We start from the raw sequence: 19,606 nt of genomic DNA, 5'->3' as shown, positions 1-19,606 counted from the left end.
GACCGCGGTTCAATCCCCCAGCACCACATGCCAGCCAGCCCCGCCCCCTGGTGGGCTGAGCTGGCCGCACACACACCACACACTCTCTCTCTCTCTCTCAAATAAATAAAAAAAAAAAAAAATTTTTTTTAAATAATTTTATTGAGAAATAAATAGCAATGAGACAGCTTCAAAATTGATTACTAGCACAGTTTCAATAATTAATACATTGCATATTGTTGTCTTAGTGGTTATTCACTGTAAAAGATGCAGACATGATATCCTGTCCACAAACACTATAAAAACAAATCTCTCTATTCACTGAATTAAGAGAATGCAGTTGTATGTCTATCCTATTTTGAGTATAGAGATACAAAATGGTCATTCAGGGGCCAGGGAGATGGCTCAGTGGAATAAGTGCTTCCCTGGCAAGCGCAAGGCCTGAGTTCAATCCCCAGTTCTGAAAAAACCCAAAAAAACCAAAACCAAAAATACCCAAAATGGTCATTCATTTGTATCCCCTTTTTTGTTTAGTTGTGTCAGAGAAGGGTGAGTATTCCATTGTTATTTAAATATTGTAGGTGCATGAATTCTGCAAAATATTCCAATATAGTCCAGTAGGTCCATAATAGCAGTAGGTTTTCTGTAAGACTGGCAATGTCAGAAGTTGTTGACTTGAGCTTTCTACAGCTCAGCATATTAATATGGTTTTACTTTACATACCTTGTGCTTATATTTTTTGCTGGATGGTCAAGACCAAGATAAAGCAAGACCTATATAACAAGAAATGTAATTTCTGTATCTGACAAGGTCAGTCAAATTCCCTCAGGATTTACCGTGAAATCCTGTACCACAGTTTGGAGATCCGTTGTGAGTGTCAACCATGTGGATGAGTCATGGCCATTGTTTGACCAATTTGCTTTCTGTGAAAGCCTGAGAGAATGTTTTCTCTCCACGTGACTCTCCTTAGGCATACTCTACATCAATGATCACTTTTCTCTGTGGCCCCATAATCTCCTTGATCAGAAAATCTGGGACATAACTGAGTTATATGATGCTACAGTACAGTATCTCCAATGTCCTGAGTCTTCACTGACCTTGAAAGGCTAGGGCCAAAATGTTGGCTGTCCTTGCAGCCCTTCTTTTTCTCTAATTTTTGGTCTACAAACTTAGGTAGTTAACCCTCCAGAAGAGAAGCTTCTTATTACAGTACTCTGAAAAGAGAGATCGTAGAGGATTTCAGAAAATGAAAAGATATTTTCTGCTCATGGATAGCAAGAACCAACATTGTGAAGATGGCTATACTCCCAAAATTGCTGTACAGATTTAATGCAATTCCTATCAAACTACCACCAACATACCTCACAGATCTACAGAAATCATTCCTAAAATTTATTTGGAACCAGAAAAGACCTAGAATATCAAAGGCAATCCTGAGCAACAAAGACAAGGCAGGAGGCATTACAATTCCGGACTTGAAATTATACTAAAATGCTACTGCGATAAAATCAGCATGGTACTGGCAACAAAACAGACCTGAGGAACAACGGAATACATTAGAAGACGCAGAAGCCTCTATGAACACACTCAGCCATGTTACCTTCGACAAAGGGGCCATACATGCTTACTGGAAGAAAGATAGCCTCTTTAACAAATGGTGCTGGAAAAACTGGCTCTCTACACACCAAAAATTAAAACTTGACCTAGGTCTATCACCATGTACTAAGCTAAAGTCAAAATAGATTAAAGACCTAAACATTAAAACAGAAACACTCAATCTCCTGGAAGAGAAAGTAGGAGGAACATCTCTACCTTTTCTAACAAGGTACATCATCTTAACCACAGAAATGGAAAATGAAGCAATTATCTTCTTTGTCATCTTCTCAAATGGTACACAATTCTACCAGTCTAGATGCACAAGACAAATTTAACTCATTACCAACAATGCCTTCCTTAGGGCAGTGTCATGGTTTGGGGTTCTTGCAAGAGGAACAACATAGGACACATTTTATAATAGTGTTCTATAACGAATCACCCAATAATCAAATGCAAGAAGTGCAGGAAACCTGTCCACACAGAAATGAAGATTCCAGCTGAGAGTCTGGATCCTAATATCCTGCATGAGTTTAGCTGAAAACCTAGAGCTCATAATACAAGTCCAACTGGAGGTCTAGGGCCCAAAACAAAGTCTCATGCAGTTCTACTTCACAGATCTCTGCTAGAAAGGTCATGGCGAAGGTGAGAAAGTCTATGCAAGTGGGATGAAGGATCTGTGCTAGCAGGCTGAGGGATCTGAACTGGAGCTGGAAGTAACACTCAAGGTAAGCACCAGAGCTCCCCCAAAAGTACCACAGCCATCCTCAGCAACAGTGAGGTCCTGAGCTCTCCAACAATGAGGAAATCTGAGTTTCCATCAGGAAAGCCAATGCAACAAGCTTCTCCAGGAGGCTGAGCAGTGCACCATTTTCCCCTCTGGACCCAGGAAGCGATGCTCAAGATGAGGACCAAGCTCCTCCAAAGTTCATCGCTAAAGCCAGCACAACAAGGTCTTCTAGCAGAACAGCCCAAGAGAACTAGCAGCTTCCAACAGCTCCAACAGCTTCTCCAAAAAGCATCCCTAACAGTGTTTCAGAAGCTTCTCCTGTTCTGCCTTTTATGCTGCTGGCAACAACCCTCAGGTGGGCCTCCCACAATCAACACCATGTTACTTTAATTCAGCTGGGTGTAATAAGCTGACCACCAGTTAGAAATCCACTACAGGCAGGAAGGCTTAGTTTTCTCAGGAACCCTGACTGGAAAAAGCCTACACAGGATCTAACTGAAATTCTTCTCAATAGGATGTAAGATCATTCAGTCCCTGACTTGTCAACCTGTCCTATCCCATTTTTGAGGCACACTCTGTCCTTCCCATTTTCTACATCAAACCACAACGTTCTTAATGTAAGGCTTATTTTAAACTTCCCTGTCTTCATTAAAGGGGCTTTCTGTTTTTGGGATGCTCTTTGTATTTACCTGGTGACAGCTACTAAGTTTTACCCAAGATAAAACACAGTCTTATCTGTGTATGCTCCCCTACATCCTCTTCTTTGTGGGTACATGATAGTTATCTCTGGCTTTCTGACAGTCACATATAAGACACAGTAAGCATTTCAGCTGACTCAGAAGGCAGAAAGGGAAGCAAGTGTGTATGGACTCTGCCAGGTAAACTTTCAAAGTCTCAAAGGAGTTATGCAATGTTTCAAAAACTTTAGTTGAAAAAACAAAATAGCAGAAAGGGTTCAAACATTATGAATATATACACTACATTGACAGTCTCAGAGAATTACATTTAAAATATTTCATCACACTAAAATAAAACTTACTCATTTTTTTTACTTGATTTTTTTAAAGACTAATCATATATGTCAACATCCTAGTTCAAAATATTCTTCCAAAACAGGGCATTTGATAACAAATGAAGTATTTAGTCTCAGAATGGAATAGGTTGGAAGAAAATGGCAAATTCAAATCTACTTTTTCAATGACTAATTCAAATCACTCAACTACTTACTAAGAAGTCATCATAATCTGTTTTCAGAGGTACAGGAGCTCATCAATACAAGCTAAAATGGTGGAATTCATAGAAACCAATCAGTTTTAAAACTGAGTATTAGAAATTTCATTGTAAAGGTTGTTTAGTGAATAATAAGTACAGTGTAAGTGGACACATACTAAACTGCTACTTTCTGGAGTAAGATTAGATGGTCTCATCGGTTTTAAAGATGCTATTTATTTCATGAATTAATTCTTAAAAATACCTCAAAAGCTTTTGAGATTTTAAACTAACTTACCAGTTAAAATTTTCATATATATTTGAAATGTGTTTTTTACTTTTTCGTAAGTAGGTAGGCTTTCCTTAATATTCATTTTAAAAAATTAATATACTGTTTGACTTAATATATTTGCATATTTCAAACCTCAAAAAAAGTTAATTTCACCTTACAGCCTTTCCTCTGCTTTGACTCATCCTTTTATTTCTTCCACAGAAACACATATCTGTAAAATTAGTTTATTCCTTCTAAACATTTTCTTTAATAGAAGCAAGAGCTTATTGTTAATATGTTCCCTTTCTTCTCTCAATTTTACAAGTTTTTACCTTTTTCTTTACTAGTGATTCTCTTTCACGGTCCCTTTTTTTCCATTCCTCTGCCAAAGCCTGCATATGAGCCAGTTCTTTTTTCTTTAGCTACAAAAGCAAGGAAAATAAAGTCACCTCCAAAATACTCCAGATATTTCAAATAAACACAACAGTTGTTTTCAGTTAAGGAACTAATACTGATCAAAACTTTTTCAGGCATTTTATTTTAGTTTTTAAATAAAAATGGAGTTTGCTTGAGGAAAGTAATATCCGTCTGAGTATAATTCAAGAGAGTATAAAGTTAAGGCTGCTTTCTATTGCATAACTCTCTTGTTTGGAAACTGATGGTGCAGGCTTCCAGATGGTTAACAGAATGATAACCTGAAATTAAAAGAATAATCTTTATTCTTAATTTTGCCCAATAACAGTGGGCAAAATGTAGAGAAATCCTTCTGAGTGTCATCAGCCATGTTGTCATATTTCATGTATTCTTTTTATTTTCAATTTTTCTTTGAGAAAAGGGCATTGCCATCATTCAAAGAAATAAGGCAAGAGACAGGAAAGAAAATCCAGCTACACAGAAGGAAAGATAAAACAGATTTTTTAAAGTAAAATTGTACAATTAACCTGATTTTCAAAAATGTCTTCTTGCATTTCCTTCCACATTTCTAGCTCAAGTGCTGCTTTGTATTCTAATGTTTCCCGAGGCTCTGTTTGGATCTCTGAAGGACAAGGTGCCGGAGGAAGAGAAGATGGCTTCTGCTGCACAGCAGACAAAACCTGAGACGCAGGTGAAGGCATACATTTGAGACACACTCACATACATTCATACAACAGATTACTTTAAGGAATAATTGTATAACATTTGATTACATTTACCTGAGATGAATCAGAGACAAATATCTCACGCATTTTTACCAGGCCATAATCTTCCAGAGTCACAGTGTAAGAAAGATCTACTATCCTGTTATTTGACCTACAAATGAAATAAATATTTTCAAATTCATGGAAACACTTTTATAGTATTTTCTTTTACTTGCCCTGTATTGTGTGTTGAGGCGCATGACATATATCTTGAAACTGATGCTTTTGCTGCTAAAGTTACAGCAACTTTGTAGAATTAAAACTTAATGTGTGTATAATTTTACTTGATCACAAACACCCTGATAAATGCATAACCTAATGACAAAATACCTAAGCTGCACAATCTTTGAAAAAAATTATAAAAAATTAAATTAAAAAATCTTCCTTTCCACATGTAATATTGTGCATCCTGATTATTTCCTTACTTATTATTTTATTTATAAGTAGACAGACATACAAGCATGCAGACTGACAGGTGTATTTACTTCCTATTTATCTAAAGCATTTTCCTCATAAACAGTTGAAAAATGTCCGTGTGTGTGTGTGTGTGTGTGTGTGTTTTCTTCAGTGCAGGAGCTCTAACCCAGGGCCTGACACATGCTAGCCAAGCGCTCTACCACTGAACTTTACCTCTGACCTCAAAATAGTTTTTCACTGCCTATGAAGTTATATTAATAAGTTTATGCATTAAAATATACTTAACAGTACTCTACTTTTGATTGCATACATTATCATGAGGAGTATTTGTTGGTGTACTTTTACCACTCTCAGTACTGTCTCAGAATGATTCCTACAAGGTAACTACATAATTTGGCAACACCAAGCAACTCTCCATATCATAGAACTACATGCAGCATTTATCATTAAATAATAAAATCAAGACAAAACACTGGAGGAACATAAATTCTTATCAACCAAAAAAAGTTTTCTGAATCAAATAATTTTAGTCAAATAAAACTTTAATATAATAAATGGATCTTATACTACTAGAGGCTCTTAAATCAACAACTTTTACTTTCTATTCTCCCACTCACACAAGTTTAGGAAGAAATGAATACAGTAAAATGAAGCTCCACTATATCCAAGAAAAACTCCTGAGCACATCTGAGGTTCTTATGTAGGCAAATCTCCTAAAATTTCTCTATCCATAACGCAGGGCAAAACAGGTAATATTTATAACAGGCAGCACTTAAAAAGCTTCAATTATTAATGATTTGATTAAATTCTACTATTTTATTGGAATGCCTATTCAAATATTCTATTTGCTTAAATCTACTTTGATTATATATTTAATTTTTAAAAAATCTATTTATTTGGTACAGGGTCTTGCTATGCAGTTTGGACTCCCAGTGATCCTCCTGTCCCGCCTTCCCGAGCACTGGGATTACAGGCTTGTGTTACATGCCCAGCTTTGGAGGCCAGCATGGCATCATGCAGTTCCAGGGCCTGCACAGTACCAGATCAAACCTGGGTCTTCACACTTGCCAGCCAGGTGCTTAGACTGCTATCTCCCCACTCCTGATTATATATTTATGACAACAAAAAATAATGGTAATTTTAAGAAATTTTCTTGTCAGAGGAGACAAAACAGAAAGGACTCCATTAATCAAATGTTCGATTATCCCAGACAAGTATTCCCATATCTTCCAAATGAATAAATTTTTAAAAATCTCTCAAGTCTCTGAAAGTGGCCACAAATGGAGAAGAGCATAATAACAAATTCCAATAAAATAATCAGTCTAAGATTTTTGCTGAACTTTATTTTCCTTTACAGTCTTGCTACGTTTCAAAAAGAGACAACTGGTAAATAATGTTAAACAGAATTTGAATTTTTATTAATTTTTAAATGATATGCTGGCTAAAAAAATATGAAAATTTCAAATCTTTCATTGTGGAAAAAAATTTATTTGTGGAGTTGGGGACTGAACTAGGGCTGTGTGTATGTGTAACTAAGCTTCACACCCTACCAATCATTCTTTTTTGGGAAGGTGGGGGCAATATTAGAGTTCAAACCCAGGGCCTCAGTCATACTAACAAGCACTTAACTACAGAGCTACTTCCCTAGCCCTCAATAATTCATAGTATTTTAAAACCTGCTTCTGGATGAGGATGCAGCTCTGTAGCAGAGTGTGTACCAATAGGCTCAAGGCCCTGAGGTTGATCCCTGGCACCATAAAAGAAATACAGCAGAAATTAAAAGCTGCTTCTGCTGACATCGATAACATACTTGGGCGTTAGATTCAAGATAAAAGTTAAAATATTTTTCAAGGAGAAGTCATAGCTGTCTAAACAAAAAATAATATAAAATTACATTGTAAATCTAACTTTAAACTAGAATATAAAAAATCCTGAAATTAAGAACTGTCAAGATAAAGAGAGAAAATACTTTGCAACCTGGGTAAGAATTACTACACTATACTAGCAAAGCTACTGTTCACTCTTTACTTTTGTAAAGACTCTTTACTTTTGTAAAGTAAAATGGACAATAAAGTCAACAAGTAAACAGGAGTATGGACCCCATAGGTGAAAGAAAACAGACCAGCAGAAAGAGGATATGGTCGGACCAGGTGGTGGCTCTCTAACTGGAATCGTCATATTCAAGGCAAAGACAAAACAAATTCTGTGAAATGCATTACCCTTGTGCTGCAATAACAGGCACACTTTCACTGTAAGTCTGACGCCAACACTGTTCACCATTAGAGCCTAAAAAGCGTGTTTTTTCTGAAGACAAGATGTTAGAAAGCTGGATTCTTGCGATCCCCAGGAGCAAGTCTTTACTCATTTTGTCCTTATGCCATAATTCAACCAGCAAAGGAATCCTAAGAAAAAGAGCAACATGTGTTCAATTCTATTAACTCTGAACTAAAATCTTCGCCTAAAATTTTTGAGTTCTTTCAAAGTAGTGAAAAACATATTTACCCAGAAAGTTACTGACATAAAGGCTTAATTCCACAGGTGACAAATATGAAGTACTATTACATTTTCTACATCACTTTCTAGGTAATACAGAGTACTTTAAATAGCACTATTCCCAAAAATGGTTAATTTGTAGCAACACTTCATTTTCCCTTTAAAATACATTGTGATGCTAAAGAAAGTAAAAGATTTCAGAGATAAACTTTTTACTTAAACATCTATTTCAGATAGCTAGATTAATGTTTCCAGTTTATAAAAGAAAAAACAGAATAAATATTCTTATTTATTTCCTTATATTAGGAAAGGGCAAGACCTTTTTGCAAAGCTCACTCATCACTCACAGATTACTATAACAACATTCAAGTATCCAAATTCAAGTAAATGGGTAATGAAAAACAAAAGAATCCTTAATAAAGCACATATATGTATATTAAAAGCCTACATATTACAGGTATCAATAAATCTGTGTCTTAATTCTAAAATGCCGTCATAAACTGCTATGGTTTTAAACTACATAAATTATTTTTTTAACAAAATATCAAGTTTAAGAGTTAAGAAATGAAAATACACACAGTGTATACATAACCTTAAGAAGGTATCCTGCAGCTGATGAGGCAGAGTTGCAAAATCAAATGCACAGTAAGACTGGGGGAGAAAAACTTCCATGTTTTTCCAAACTTCTACAGGAGGATTCGTCATAATAGGAGCTGCACTTCCAAAAAATGGATACGAGTACCTAGAATTCAAGAAATACAAATATGGTCTACAGATGAGACTTATAGCCAAATTTCACCCTATATCTTATATGTATGTAAAACTAAAATTTAAACAGTGGTAGTAAAATTGGCTACTAGAAAAAAAAAATCATGCACATTTACCCAATTCCTATACATCCAAGTCTTTGCAGAGAGAGTTCATGTCCCTGAATTTCAATCCCTTCCACTGTACTATAGAATCCAGTGATTACAATAACAGACTGAAGTAAGTCTTGCAAGTTAAACTTGTTCATAAACCATAAAAATCTCAAAAAATTTGTAACAGTTTACAAATCATAGTTTCATACCAACATATAGCACCATAATCTAAAATTTATCAAACTGAAAGTAAACCACTAGCATTCTTTTAAAAGGTGCCTTAAGAAAAGACTATGCAGCAACACCTGAGGCCTGGTGGTAGGGGTTGATCACAGTATTCAAGGCTGAAGGGGCCCAGGCATCAAAGAGACTGACTGGAACAGGGTGATGGTGGAAGCAGTGGGAGCTGGAACAATGGTGGCCGTGAGCCTCCTGCCCAAGGAGACTATGCTCTTCAAGTGGACATTGAGATGCTATGAACACGAATAGTATAGAAATGGACTACAGTTCTGTAAGTGGATTCTTTCTAATTCCAAATCTGCAGAACACAGAGAAATGCTGGCAATGAAAGGATTAACGCTGAAACTGAGGAAAAAGGAAGAAGCTTATGAATTGGTCCCTAGAGGCTTAAGAAATGACTTGAGTCATATGTGCTGGCATGTTTATGACCTTCTTCAAAAGTCAGACAAAAAGTATGAAGAAGCCATTAGTGCTACAGAAATGCAGTAAAATGGGATAAAGACAATTTTCAAATCTTAAGGATCTTTCCTTACTACAAATACAAATGTGAGATTGTGAGGATTACAGGGAAATGAGATTATCAATTACTTCAGCTTTGACTGGCACAGAGAGCATTATGGATCGGTTATGCTATTGCTTATTATTTATTAGAAGATTATGAAATGGCAGCAAAAATTTTAGAAGAATTTAGGAAAACACAATAGACATCCCCTACTTTTATATCAAAATTAGGTTCTTCAGGAAGATATCTGTAGAGATGCCTTGTAACACCTTTGTACCTATGAAAATCAGATTTGTGATAAACTTGCTGTACAAGAAACCAAAGAACTTCTCTGGCATTATGATGTCTGGAAGATGCTGTTGATGTTTAGAGAGGACTGATTATAAGAGAGAAACTCTGAAAACTGGGCCTATTACAAGGACTTAGAGAAGACACTGAAGCCAGCTAATATGCTCGAATGGCTAAAAATATATGAGGGAACCTAGACTAAATAGCCTAAAAGACTGGTCTCAAGAAAGCTAAACTTTTTATCTGGTGAGAAGTTTGAAGAATATATGGTAAGTTCCTAAGGATATATTTCAGCAAGGGTTGTACACCAGTCTTCAATACTTTATGGACCTTATACGAAGAAAAAAGGTGGCAATCATAGAAGAATTAGTAGTACATTATGAAACCTCTCCATAATGCTGCCATGTATTTAACCCCAATGAAGACAGAAAGGAGGAACCGCCAACCACAATACTTTGGGTCCAGCATTACTTGGTGCAACATTATGACAAAATTGTCAGCCATCTATTCTTTTGGAATGTATAAAAACTGCTAGTAAGAGTATACCTATGTTGCTAGAACTGTTTCTTGTGAAAGCTAAAATCTATAAGCTAAAATCTTTCCTCGAAGGTAATTTTATGTATAATAGACCTTTTTTCTATTTCAAGGATTTTCTTTTAAGTTTCTGCTTAGAAACATTTTATTTTTTTCACAATGGATGTAAAAGTTTTATTTATTTTAATTAATTTTATTGAGAAAGAAACAGTAATGAGATGGTTTCAAAACAGGTTAGTAGGACAGTTACAATAATTAATCTATAGCATATTTTTGTCTTCGTATTCAGAGTACAAAATGTAGACATGATATCCTGTCTAGACACTATTAGTATAAATCTTATCATTATACTAAGAGAAAGTAGCTGTATATCTATCCTATTTTGTATATACATATATTTTTTTCACTACAAAATGGACATTCATTTATATGCCCTTTTTTGTTTAGTTTTGTCAGAGATGGGTATTCAATTGCCATTCAAATATTGTAGGTGTGTGAATTCAGCAAAATAATCCAATATAGTCCAATAATCCATAATATTACTGGGTTATCTGAGGAAATAATGTCAGAAGTTGTTGACTTGAGCATTTTACAGCTCAGTATATTCATATGGCTTTACTTTTTATACCTCATGTTTACACTTTTCTGCTGGATGGTTAAGACCAAGATAAAGCAAAAAAACCTAACTTTTTATCTGAGGTCAGGCAAATCCCCTCAGGATTTACCCTGAAACCCTGTACTACAGTTTGTAGATCCTTTGTCAGTGTCAGCCATGTGGATGGGTCACGGCCATTGCTTGACCAATTTGCTCTCTGTGAAAGCCTGAGGGAATGTTTTCTCTCCACGTGACTCTCCTTAGGCACACTCTACATCATCGATCACTTTCCTCTGTGGCCCCATAATCTCAAGGATTTTAAATGTTGTAAGAAAAATGTATGACAAAAGGACACATGGAATGAAAAGGATGTTTCTTAGTCTGAAAAAAAAAAGTGCCTTACATAGATCAAAGACAGACCCAGCAACTAGTGAATTCTATGCAGAGTATTAAATGGCTGCAACTATTTATTTCCTGGTAAGAACGTTATTTCCCTTTGTCAAATGAACAACTATTCTCTTTTATATAGTAACTAATTCGTGAATCTGTCTTCCTCACTAAGTTGAGTTGTTTATGTGCCTTTGTATAGCTAAGGCCAGGCACTGCTGAAATAATGTAGGCCCTGTCTGATGACACAAATGGTCTTGATGGCAGGAAGTAAACACAAAAATTTATATTAGTGTTTTCTTTTTTGCGGAACCAGGGATTGAACTCAGGCCCTTGCCCTTGCCAGGGAAATGCTTATTCCACTGAGCCATCTCCACGGTCCCCTATATTAGTGTTTTCTAAGTAGGCTTATTTAAACCTTCTCCTCAGAGCAACAATTTTACACTTTGTTTTTGTGCTCCTGGCTAACATCTTGTCTAGATATCTGTGGCCAGATTCTCTAGTAACAGCAGAAGAGAGATAAAGGAAGGAAGGAGGAAAAGACAAACCAGAGTGAGGAATAACTATTTCTAAAATACTGAAAATACTTTGAGAAAAATTATGTCTGAGAAAGGAAATATTTTTCAGTTTTCAATTTCCAAACAAAAACATTTTAGCAATAAGTCAGTATTTAACTGTAAACTGTAGAATTTAAGCTGAGATGGCAGATCATGATTCTATGAATTTATATTCATTTTCATTGTTAAGTTACCTCTGATTCTATCCAGTATTCATACCAAAAATTAGAGGATTTGGAACTAGAAAGAAGCAAACTACTGAAAATCCACATGCCAACGTGAGTTGACTCATCACGTGAGAAGGTTTGCCTCAAACAACAGCAGGAAGCACTGTGCAGTTAATAAGACCTCTAGGAGCACCATTTCAAAGCCACAAATATCTTCTCACTTTAGGCATCACAATCCCAGACTTCAAGTCATATTCAAGAGCTGTTAATAAAAACAGAGGGGTGCAGGCACAAAAACACGTATGTGGATCAATAAAGCAGAACAGATGAAGCAGAAATAACGCCAAATATACTCAGCTATTTGATGTTCAACAGAAGGGACAAAACCATACACTGGAGGAAAGATAGGCTCTTTAACAAATGGTGCTAGGGAAACTGGTTATCCACATACAGAAGATTGAATTTAGATCTGTGTTTCTTGTTATGTATTAAAATAAAAATGGATCAAAAACATGAACACTAAAACAGAAACCATTTGTTAGAAGATCAAATAGGCAAAACTCCAGAAGAAGACATAGATATAAGAACTTTATGAAAAGAAACCAAATTGCACAAGAAGCACATCAAGAATCAACATGCAGGCTATCAGACCAAATTAAAAAACTCTGAACAGCAACAGAAACTATCAAGAGTGGAGAGACAACCTACAGAATGGAAAAAAATTTCCAGATATTCTTCAGACAAAAGACTAATATACAGAATATATAAATAAGTCAAAAAAATTAAGCCTCCTTTCCAAATAAAAAACCCAATCAAAATAGAGGTAAATGAAATTAAAAAAACCACTCACAAGGGATATAAATGACCAATAAATACATGAAAAAATATTCAACATGTCTGGCCACTAAAGAAGTGTAAATTAAAACAATACTTAGGTACCATCTTACTCCAGAAACAATGGCTACCATCAAGAAAGCAATCAATAATAACTGCTGGTTTGGCTGCAGGGATAAAGGAACTCTTGATAGTGTTGGTAGGAATGTAAGTCAGTACAAACCCTGGAGAAATTAATATAGATTCCTCAAAAAAATAAAACGAGAAATTTCACTCAACCTCACTATTCCCCTATCTTCCTGAGTTACCCACATCATATTATAGTGATGCACACCCATGCTTACAGCAGCACAATTCATACTAGCTAAGTTCTGGAAGCAGCATGTGTCCATCAACAGATGAGTGGATAAAGAAAATGCAATATTTATACACAATGGGTACGACTGCCACAAAGGATAAATTTGTGTCATTTGTAGAAAAACTGATGCACTTTGAGACCATAATTCTAAGTGAAATAAATCAGAAGAACATGTTTGTAAAAAAGGGCAGGGACCAAGAGATGGAAAGAAGGGGTGTAGAGGGGAAGGCAAGGGAATGAAAGAAAGAATTAAGACATGTTATGTACATGTATCTGTTCCACATGGTAACCATTATACACTGCAGGGCCGGGGAGATGGTTCAGTAGAATAAGTGCATGCCTGGGCACAAGGGCTTAAGTGCAATCCCCGGTTCCAGGAAAACAAACAAACAAACAAACAAACAAACAAAATTATACAGTGCATACATGTCTTTCCCCTGAAAAAAGCACTGAAAGGAAGGATTCCACTCTATCGAGAAGATGTGCTAATACTTGGTCAGCAACACTCTAATAAAAATACCACCCTAGTTAAAAACCAACAATTTGACTTTAAATGCTAATAACCACTTCAAATAAATTTAAGAGAAGGAAAAGCTAAATATTCCAAATGAATTATTTTGTTAGATTTTATATGTCAGTTACCAAGTCTATGAAAATGTAACATTACTTAAAGGTAACCACTGCATAATCATTTAACTGGTGTGTGTGTGTGTGTGTGTGTGTGTGTGCACGCACACAAAATTTTTGGCAGACTGAGATCAAATTTGCAATTCTTCTGCCTCAGTTTCCAGGTGTGTTACACCTGGCTCACATACATTTATTTATAATGAATACTGGACACATTCTATTCCAGCCCATTAAACATGGCTTTTATATTCATAGCTTTGCAGATGTCAGGAATACAGCCTCATATTATAATACAGGTTTACAGAAAAGTCAGTTACTATACACTACCTTTTTTTTAAGCTATAGGACCGCTTTCCAGAAAAACAAAACACCACAAACCTTTAAAGTTCAAGAGTCACTGCATTTGAATGGAAGCATCAATAAATTATTATAAATACCTACAATTATTACTCCAAAATAGAAAACGCACTAATCAATGCCACTTTGATTTCAATTCAAAGTCATCAGGGTACAGCCTAATCCCTTCAATCCACTGATTTACCAAAAGTTATATTTTTGGTGCCATTTTTCTCTCTTTAATTCCCTAACTAAAGGAAGCGTATTTCTCCTCAAACAAAAAAAGTCATACCTTAATATACAATTGACTGGAAAACCAAGCTCCAAGCCATGGATACTCCTTAAGTCTATGGAAAAGCAAAAGTGATGTGCCGCTGCAGGAACAGCGATCTTCTGTGCTGAAGCTGTCTCAGAAGCATTGGATGCAGCCGCTGGCTGGGCCAGTGACGCAGGTACAGAGCAACTAGTGCCTGGAATGAGCATATCACTTTCAAAAAGTTGTCAGACACTTAAAATTATCATTTTCACTTATCTACATGCAAGGAATTTAGCTTCTTTTATAAACACAGGAGCTGAGGCTAATTACTGTAGAAATGGCATGCCCAAAAGACCAAGGCTTTGACTCTCATTCTAAAGTTGTGTAAAAAGAGCAAGCTTACCCTCAACAAATACTGCAGAAACATGGAAACCACTCCAAAACTGCAGCAGCAATGGCTGGCTAACATTTCTAAGAGGAACTACATACAGCTGAGCATCTGAAAGTTCATGCTTAAGACTTACTACAGATATAATTACATCACTATTTTGTACAAAGTAGTCATTTTTTAGGTATTAAATAGATCAACATGAAGCTAAACTTGAAAAGACAGGTATTTTGCCTAACATTATCACAGACCAGAGATGTTTAGTAATTGATCCAAGTACATAGCTACTCAGTGACAGAACTAAACCTTGTTTCCAAAATTCTGATTCCAATCTACCACTATTTACTTATACTATACTAGCTGCTAATTACAAACCATTATACATTAAGTGAAAACATATTATACAACCAATCCATGCATTATCACACTGTCTTTAGAATTTAAAATAATTACCATCAGCTTATCGTAAGACACAGTTAGTAGCTCTTTCCTCTAACATGCCAGTGGATTCTTATTCAAGAGTTTAGTAGTATAAAAATCTATTTGAAAGAACCATATTTATTCTTTCCTTAATTGAGTAAACTACTATAGAGTTAAATTAGGTTACAATTATTTTAAATTTAAATGTTTTATGTCATCATACCTTCACTGGTTCTAAAAATCTCCAACTTTTACTTAGGATCCATGACAGTTCTCACAGCCATGGTTTAACTGGACAGCTACAAGATCCACTACCAGAAAGCTGTGTGACAAGAACACCTTACCTTTTCCGTGTGCTTTTGCATCCCTGTCGTACTGCAAGCTTTCAACCTCACTTTCAGTGGCACTGTCTTTGGCTGGAGATGTCTGGTTGTGAGGTGCCGCAGGGCACATGCTTGGTGATCTGGGGTCTGTAAGTGTCTTCTGTTTTATGGGGCTTAAAACGCTCTTCTTTGAAAGCTCTGGCTCATGTCCATTCTGGGTCTTTATTTCAATTAAAGACTAAAAACAATGTTTAAATGAAGTATAATTTGCACCATACTTTTCTTCATAATAAGCAAAAAGTTGGCTTTAAAAAAATGTTTCCTTTCCCTGTTTGGATATTCCTAGTCTATTTTTCTTCATAATCTGCTAAATTCTTTATAGCATGTAGGACTAGAAAAAGGAAAATAAACAGGAAGGAAAACGAACACTCAAAGCTGAGTACCAAAATGTATCCTAAGGAGTAAGAAGGAACATTTGTAAAAGTCAGGCATATATGACTCTGGGGACAGTGATTCTTACCAAGGTAGTACAATGCAATGCTGTACTCCTAAAGGGAAAAAACAGATTTTTCTTCAATCCACTTCAATCTAACTATACATACATATATAAATATTCTAAATTCTCATTTCAGTTTTTGTATTCTTTAACAGTCTACAATAGATCAATTCTTCCAAAGAACAAAATGTTAAAGCTGATTCTACAAATATACAATCAAAAAATACATTCAAATAAACAGCCATCTTTATTGAAAAAAAAAAAAAAAACAAACAAACTGCCCTAGAAAGAATATATGACTGAAGCTCTACTGAACCAAGAATCTTTTAGCTGAAGTTATACTGACCAAAAAGATACTACTCAACGCAGAGTCCCAGAAATCAGACCTAAAAGTAATTTTCTTTGCGAGAGCTGTCCTCTTGCCACAATAAATGGCTGAGTTGGGAGTGGGGAAAAGGTATTCTACTACACAAGTCTAGCTGAAAGGTTAAGAGGGCTCTGAGTATAATCACCTATGAACTACGAAGTACATGCTACGGAGTCAGGAACATACCTGTGATGCCAGCACTTGGGAGGCTGAGGCAGAAGTGCCATAAGTTTGAGGCCAGCCTGAACTTTAGAAGACCCTGTCTAAAACTATACATAAATAAAATACAGCAGAAGCCACTGTACTCTTCTAAAAGGTTCATTCAGAAAGGAAGCATTATGCAGACCACTAGTTAAGAATAATAAAAATACTCTGATGTCAGGTAACTCTTTGTAGGCTCAACTTTTTTTTTTTTCTAAGATTTGTTACAAGGTCTCACTATGCAGCTTGGACTCCTAGTGGTCTTCCTGTTTTCAGCCTCCTCAGGGCTGGGACTACAGGTGTGCACCACCAAGCCCAGACTCATTCACTGGGTGTGGGGCCAGCGAAGCATGCGGGACTGGGGATCGAACCCTGGTCCCTGCGCTTGCCAAAGCAGGTGCTTAGTCTGCTGAGCTATTTCACTGGTGAGAGAGCTCAACTTTTGTTACTCATGAGTGACACTGGAGAAGCTGGAGGAACGCAGAGGGGTCACGACTTGCCTGGCAGTCGACGCCTTCTCTCTGCAGAGCCACAGACACTCCCACAGTTGGGGCTAGCTCTAGAGGAACAGGTGCAAGCTTCTGTTTGGCTCTGTTTGGAGGGTCAAGGATGAAAGCACCCTCAACTGTGACTGGGTGCTGGTTGATTTCTGTACTGCCCCTTTTCAGTAGGCCACTTAAAGGTATTTCTGTACTTCCAAGTGACTGGTCTCCACAACACAGATGGATCTAATTTGAAAGGGAAAAACAAAATGCAGCTTTCTTTTGCTAAATACCACAAACTTAACAAGTTACAAAATGACTCATAGGATAACACAATGCAGCCAGCTCATCCACTTGCTCAAAGCAATTCTTACATAGAATTGTTAAAACCCACAATAACCCAAAATGTACTAGTAAATCAGTAGTAATTGTCATTCCTTCTTCATTCCATTTAGTAACGTGTACTTAGACTATCATCCTTGTTTTCTCTTTGCTGAGTTATGGTCATTTTAATATTTCACTGTTATTTTACCTATGCAAGCTGTATAAAAAAAGAATGTAAAAAATGTCTTAAAGACTTTTCTATTTCCATTTTAACGTTAAATGTAATTCTAAAAAATGCATTACTGGATAAGTCTAATTTCAAATTTTTTTTTAAAGCATTTTTTTTTTATTTATTAGAGAGAGAGAGAGAGAGAGAGAGAGAGAGAGAGAGAGAGAGAGAGAGGTGTGTGTGTGTGGCCAGCTCAGCCCACCAGGGGGCGGGGCTGGCTGGCATGTGGTGCTGGGGGGATTGAACCGCGGTCCCTTGATGCTTTGCTAAACTCGTTCTAAGTAGGTGCTTTAGACCACTGAGCCATCTCTCCAGCCCATAAATTCAAATTTATAGATCTCAAATAGGTTTGTTTTATTCACTCTTCCATCATCACTAGTATTTCTTTTTCTCTTATTTTTCATAGTTTTACATATATAACAGAGGGATGAGCAGTAAAAAATAAGACTACTTCTGGGATAAAAGGTACTATTAATCAATGATAACCAATCAGAAGCTCAATATTGCTGCCTTTTGAAAAGTAAAAGAAAATAAAAGACTATTTCAGTTGTGTGCTATGGAGCTATTCTTTCACCCACTGTGTAGAGTTCCTGAAAAACAACATTGTGAAAAATAGCTATCAATACATTTTTAAAAAGTATTTGCTCAAATACTTTGGACTTAGCAGAACCATTTCTAAAATTCAGTACTAAATTTTCTCAACATATTTTCTTACATTTTGCTCCCAAAATAATTGCTTGGTCTAATAACTGAGATTTTTTTTTTTTTTTTTTTTTTTTTTGCGGAACCAGGGATTGAACTCAGGCTCTTGTGCTTGCCAGGGAAGTGCTTACCACTGAGCCATCTCCCTGACTCCAAGATTTTTTTTTGAAAAAATGGCAGACCCTATAAGTTCAATCATAATTTTCACTAAGCTTTACTTTTTTTTTTTTTTTTTTTGGTACCTGGAACAGAACTCAGTACCTTGCACTTGCCAGGCAAGCACTGTGCTGCTGAGCTATATCCCTCACCCTAAGCTTTTTAAATAGAACTCAATTTAAATAGTTACCAAAAAATTCCTCAAGGTCAGGCTTTAGAAATGTGTCCTCATGTGTGATTCTAACAGCAATAAGGTACATTCTGAAATCCCAAGTATGTAATTTATGCTCCTACACTTAACCTCTGCACCAAGACCACCTTCCTGGTGGCTATCACTGTGGTCTTCGGGTATAGCCTTTTACTGTAAAGGACTGATGACTGAGGTATCTCTTTTTTCATTAACTGAGTAATCTGATCTTATGTCCTAAAATTTTGAGATAACAGTAATTCCAATGACTTAGATAATACATAAAAAAGTAACAGATATGGCAGAAAGATCTCCATTATTGAAATAAGACAGATTAACTGTCAGTTAAAACAGTTTAGTACTAAAGAAACACTTTCAGAAAACATCTTTAATAAATAACAATTTGCTGTACTACTTACCTGTAGTTTAGGCTGAAGAGCAAGGTATACACGAAGGATTTCTACACTGCTACGTATGCGAACAGATGCTCTCTCTGGCTCAAAGTTTGGGTTGATTAAATCATTGAAGGGCTCATTTGTAACATCATTTCCCAGTAAAGAATAGTAAAAGAAAAATTCAGGTTGTCTTTCTGGAAGCTTCATGGTACATGGAATTAACTGAACATTTAGGGAAAAAGGAGTATTATTTTTCTTTATCACTAAATATATGTATATCTTATTCCATAAATATTTCCTGAAGTGTTGATTTTTTTTTTTTTTTCCTAACAAATTCACCACAGGGCTGTAACTGATATCTCACCACCAGGCTTCTTGAAACATTAGTACTGTGTACGCATGACTGTTCCATTGGGTGGATTTTATTAATTTTATTAGTAAAAAGGCCAATAAAAGTGATTAGAACTGTTTGTTCCACCAGCAGTACAAGGTAAGCAATGGAAGTCACTTGTGCCCCACTTATGG

At 36.0% G+C, this 19,606-nt stretch overlaps 1 protein-coding gene and 1 pseudogene across 2 annotated transcripts in view; one reads left to right on the top strand and one right to left on the bottom strand.

Annotated features, from left to right (window-relative positions):
• The window catches only part of Cep120 (centrosomal protein 120), a 69,306-nt gene that overhangs the window by 26,013 nt on the left and 23,687 nt on the right, over positions 1-19,606 (bottom strand). For both annotated transcript variants that reach the window (XM_004631332.3, XM_023715331.1), the window contains exons 6-14: positions 19,106-19,303; positions 17,107-17,334; positions 15,564-15,780; positions 14,448-14,625; positions 8,463-8,612; positions 7,597-7,779; positions 4,976-5,072; positions 4,724-4,876; positions 4,115-4,204 (exon numbers count right to left, since the gene is read on the bottom strand). In XM_004631332.3, coding sequence (XP_004631389.1) covers positions 4,115-4,204; positions 4,724-4,876; positions 4,976-5,072; positions 7,597-7,779; positions 8,463-8,612; positions 14,448-14,625; positions 15,564-15,780; positions 17,107-17,334; positions 19,106-19,303 — 1,494 coding nt within the window. The remainder of the gene's footprint in view (positions 1-4,114; positions 4,205-4,723; positions 4,877-4,975; positions 5,073-7,596; positions 7,780-8,462; positions 8,613-14,447; positions 14,626-15,563; positions 15,781-17,106; positions 17,335-19,105; positions 19,304-19,606) is intronic.
• Positions 9,145-12,115, top strand: LOC105742171 (annotated as a pseudogene).

Source organism: Octodon degus, unplaced genomic scaffold, assembly GCF_000260255.1.
Source record: "Octodon degus isolate 3935 unplaced genomic scaffold, OctDeg1.0 scaffold00040, whole genome shotgun sequence".
In the NCBI taxonomy this organism is placed as follows: Eukaryota; Metazoa; Chordata; class Mammalia; order Rodentia; family Octodontidae; genus Octodon; species Octodon degus.
Note: the sequence above shows the minus strand (reverse complement) of the source record. Positions and strands in the feature narration are given on the sequence as shown.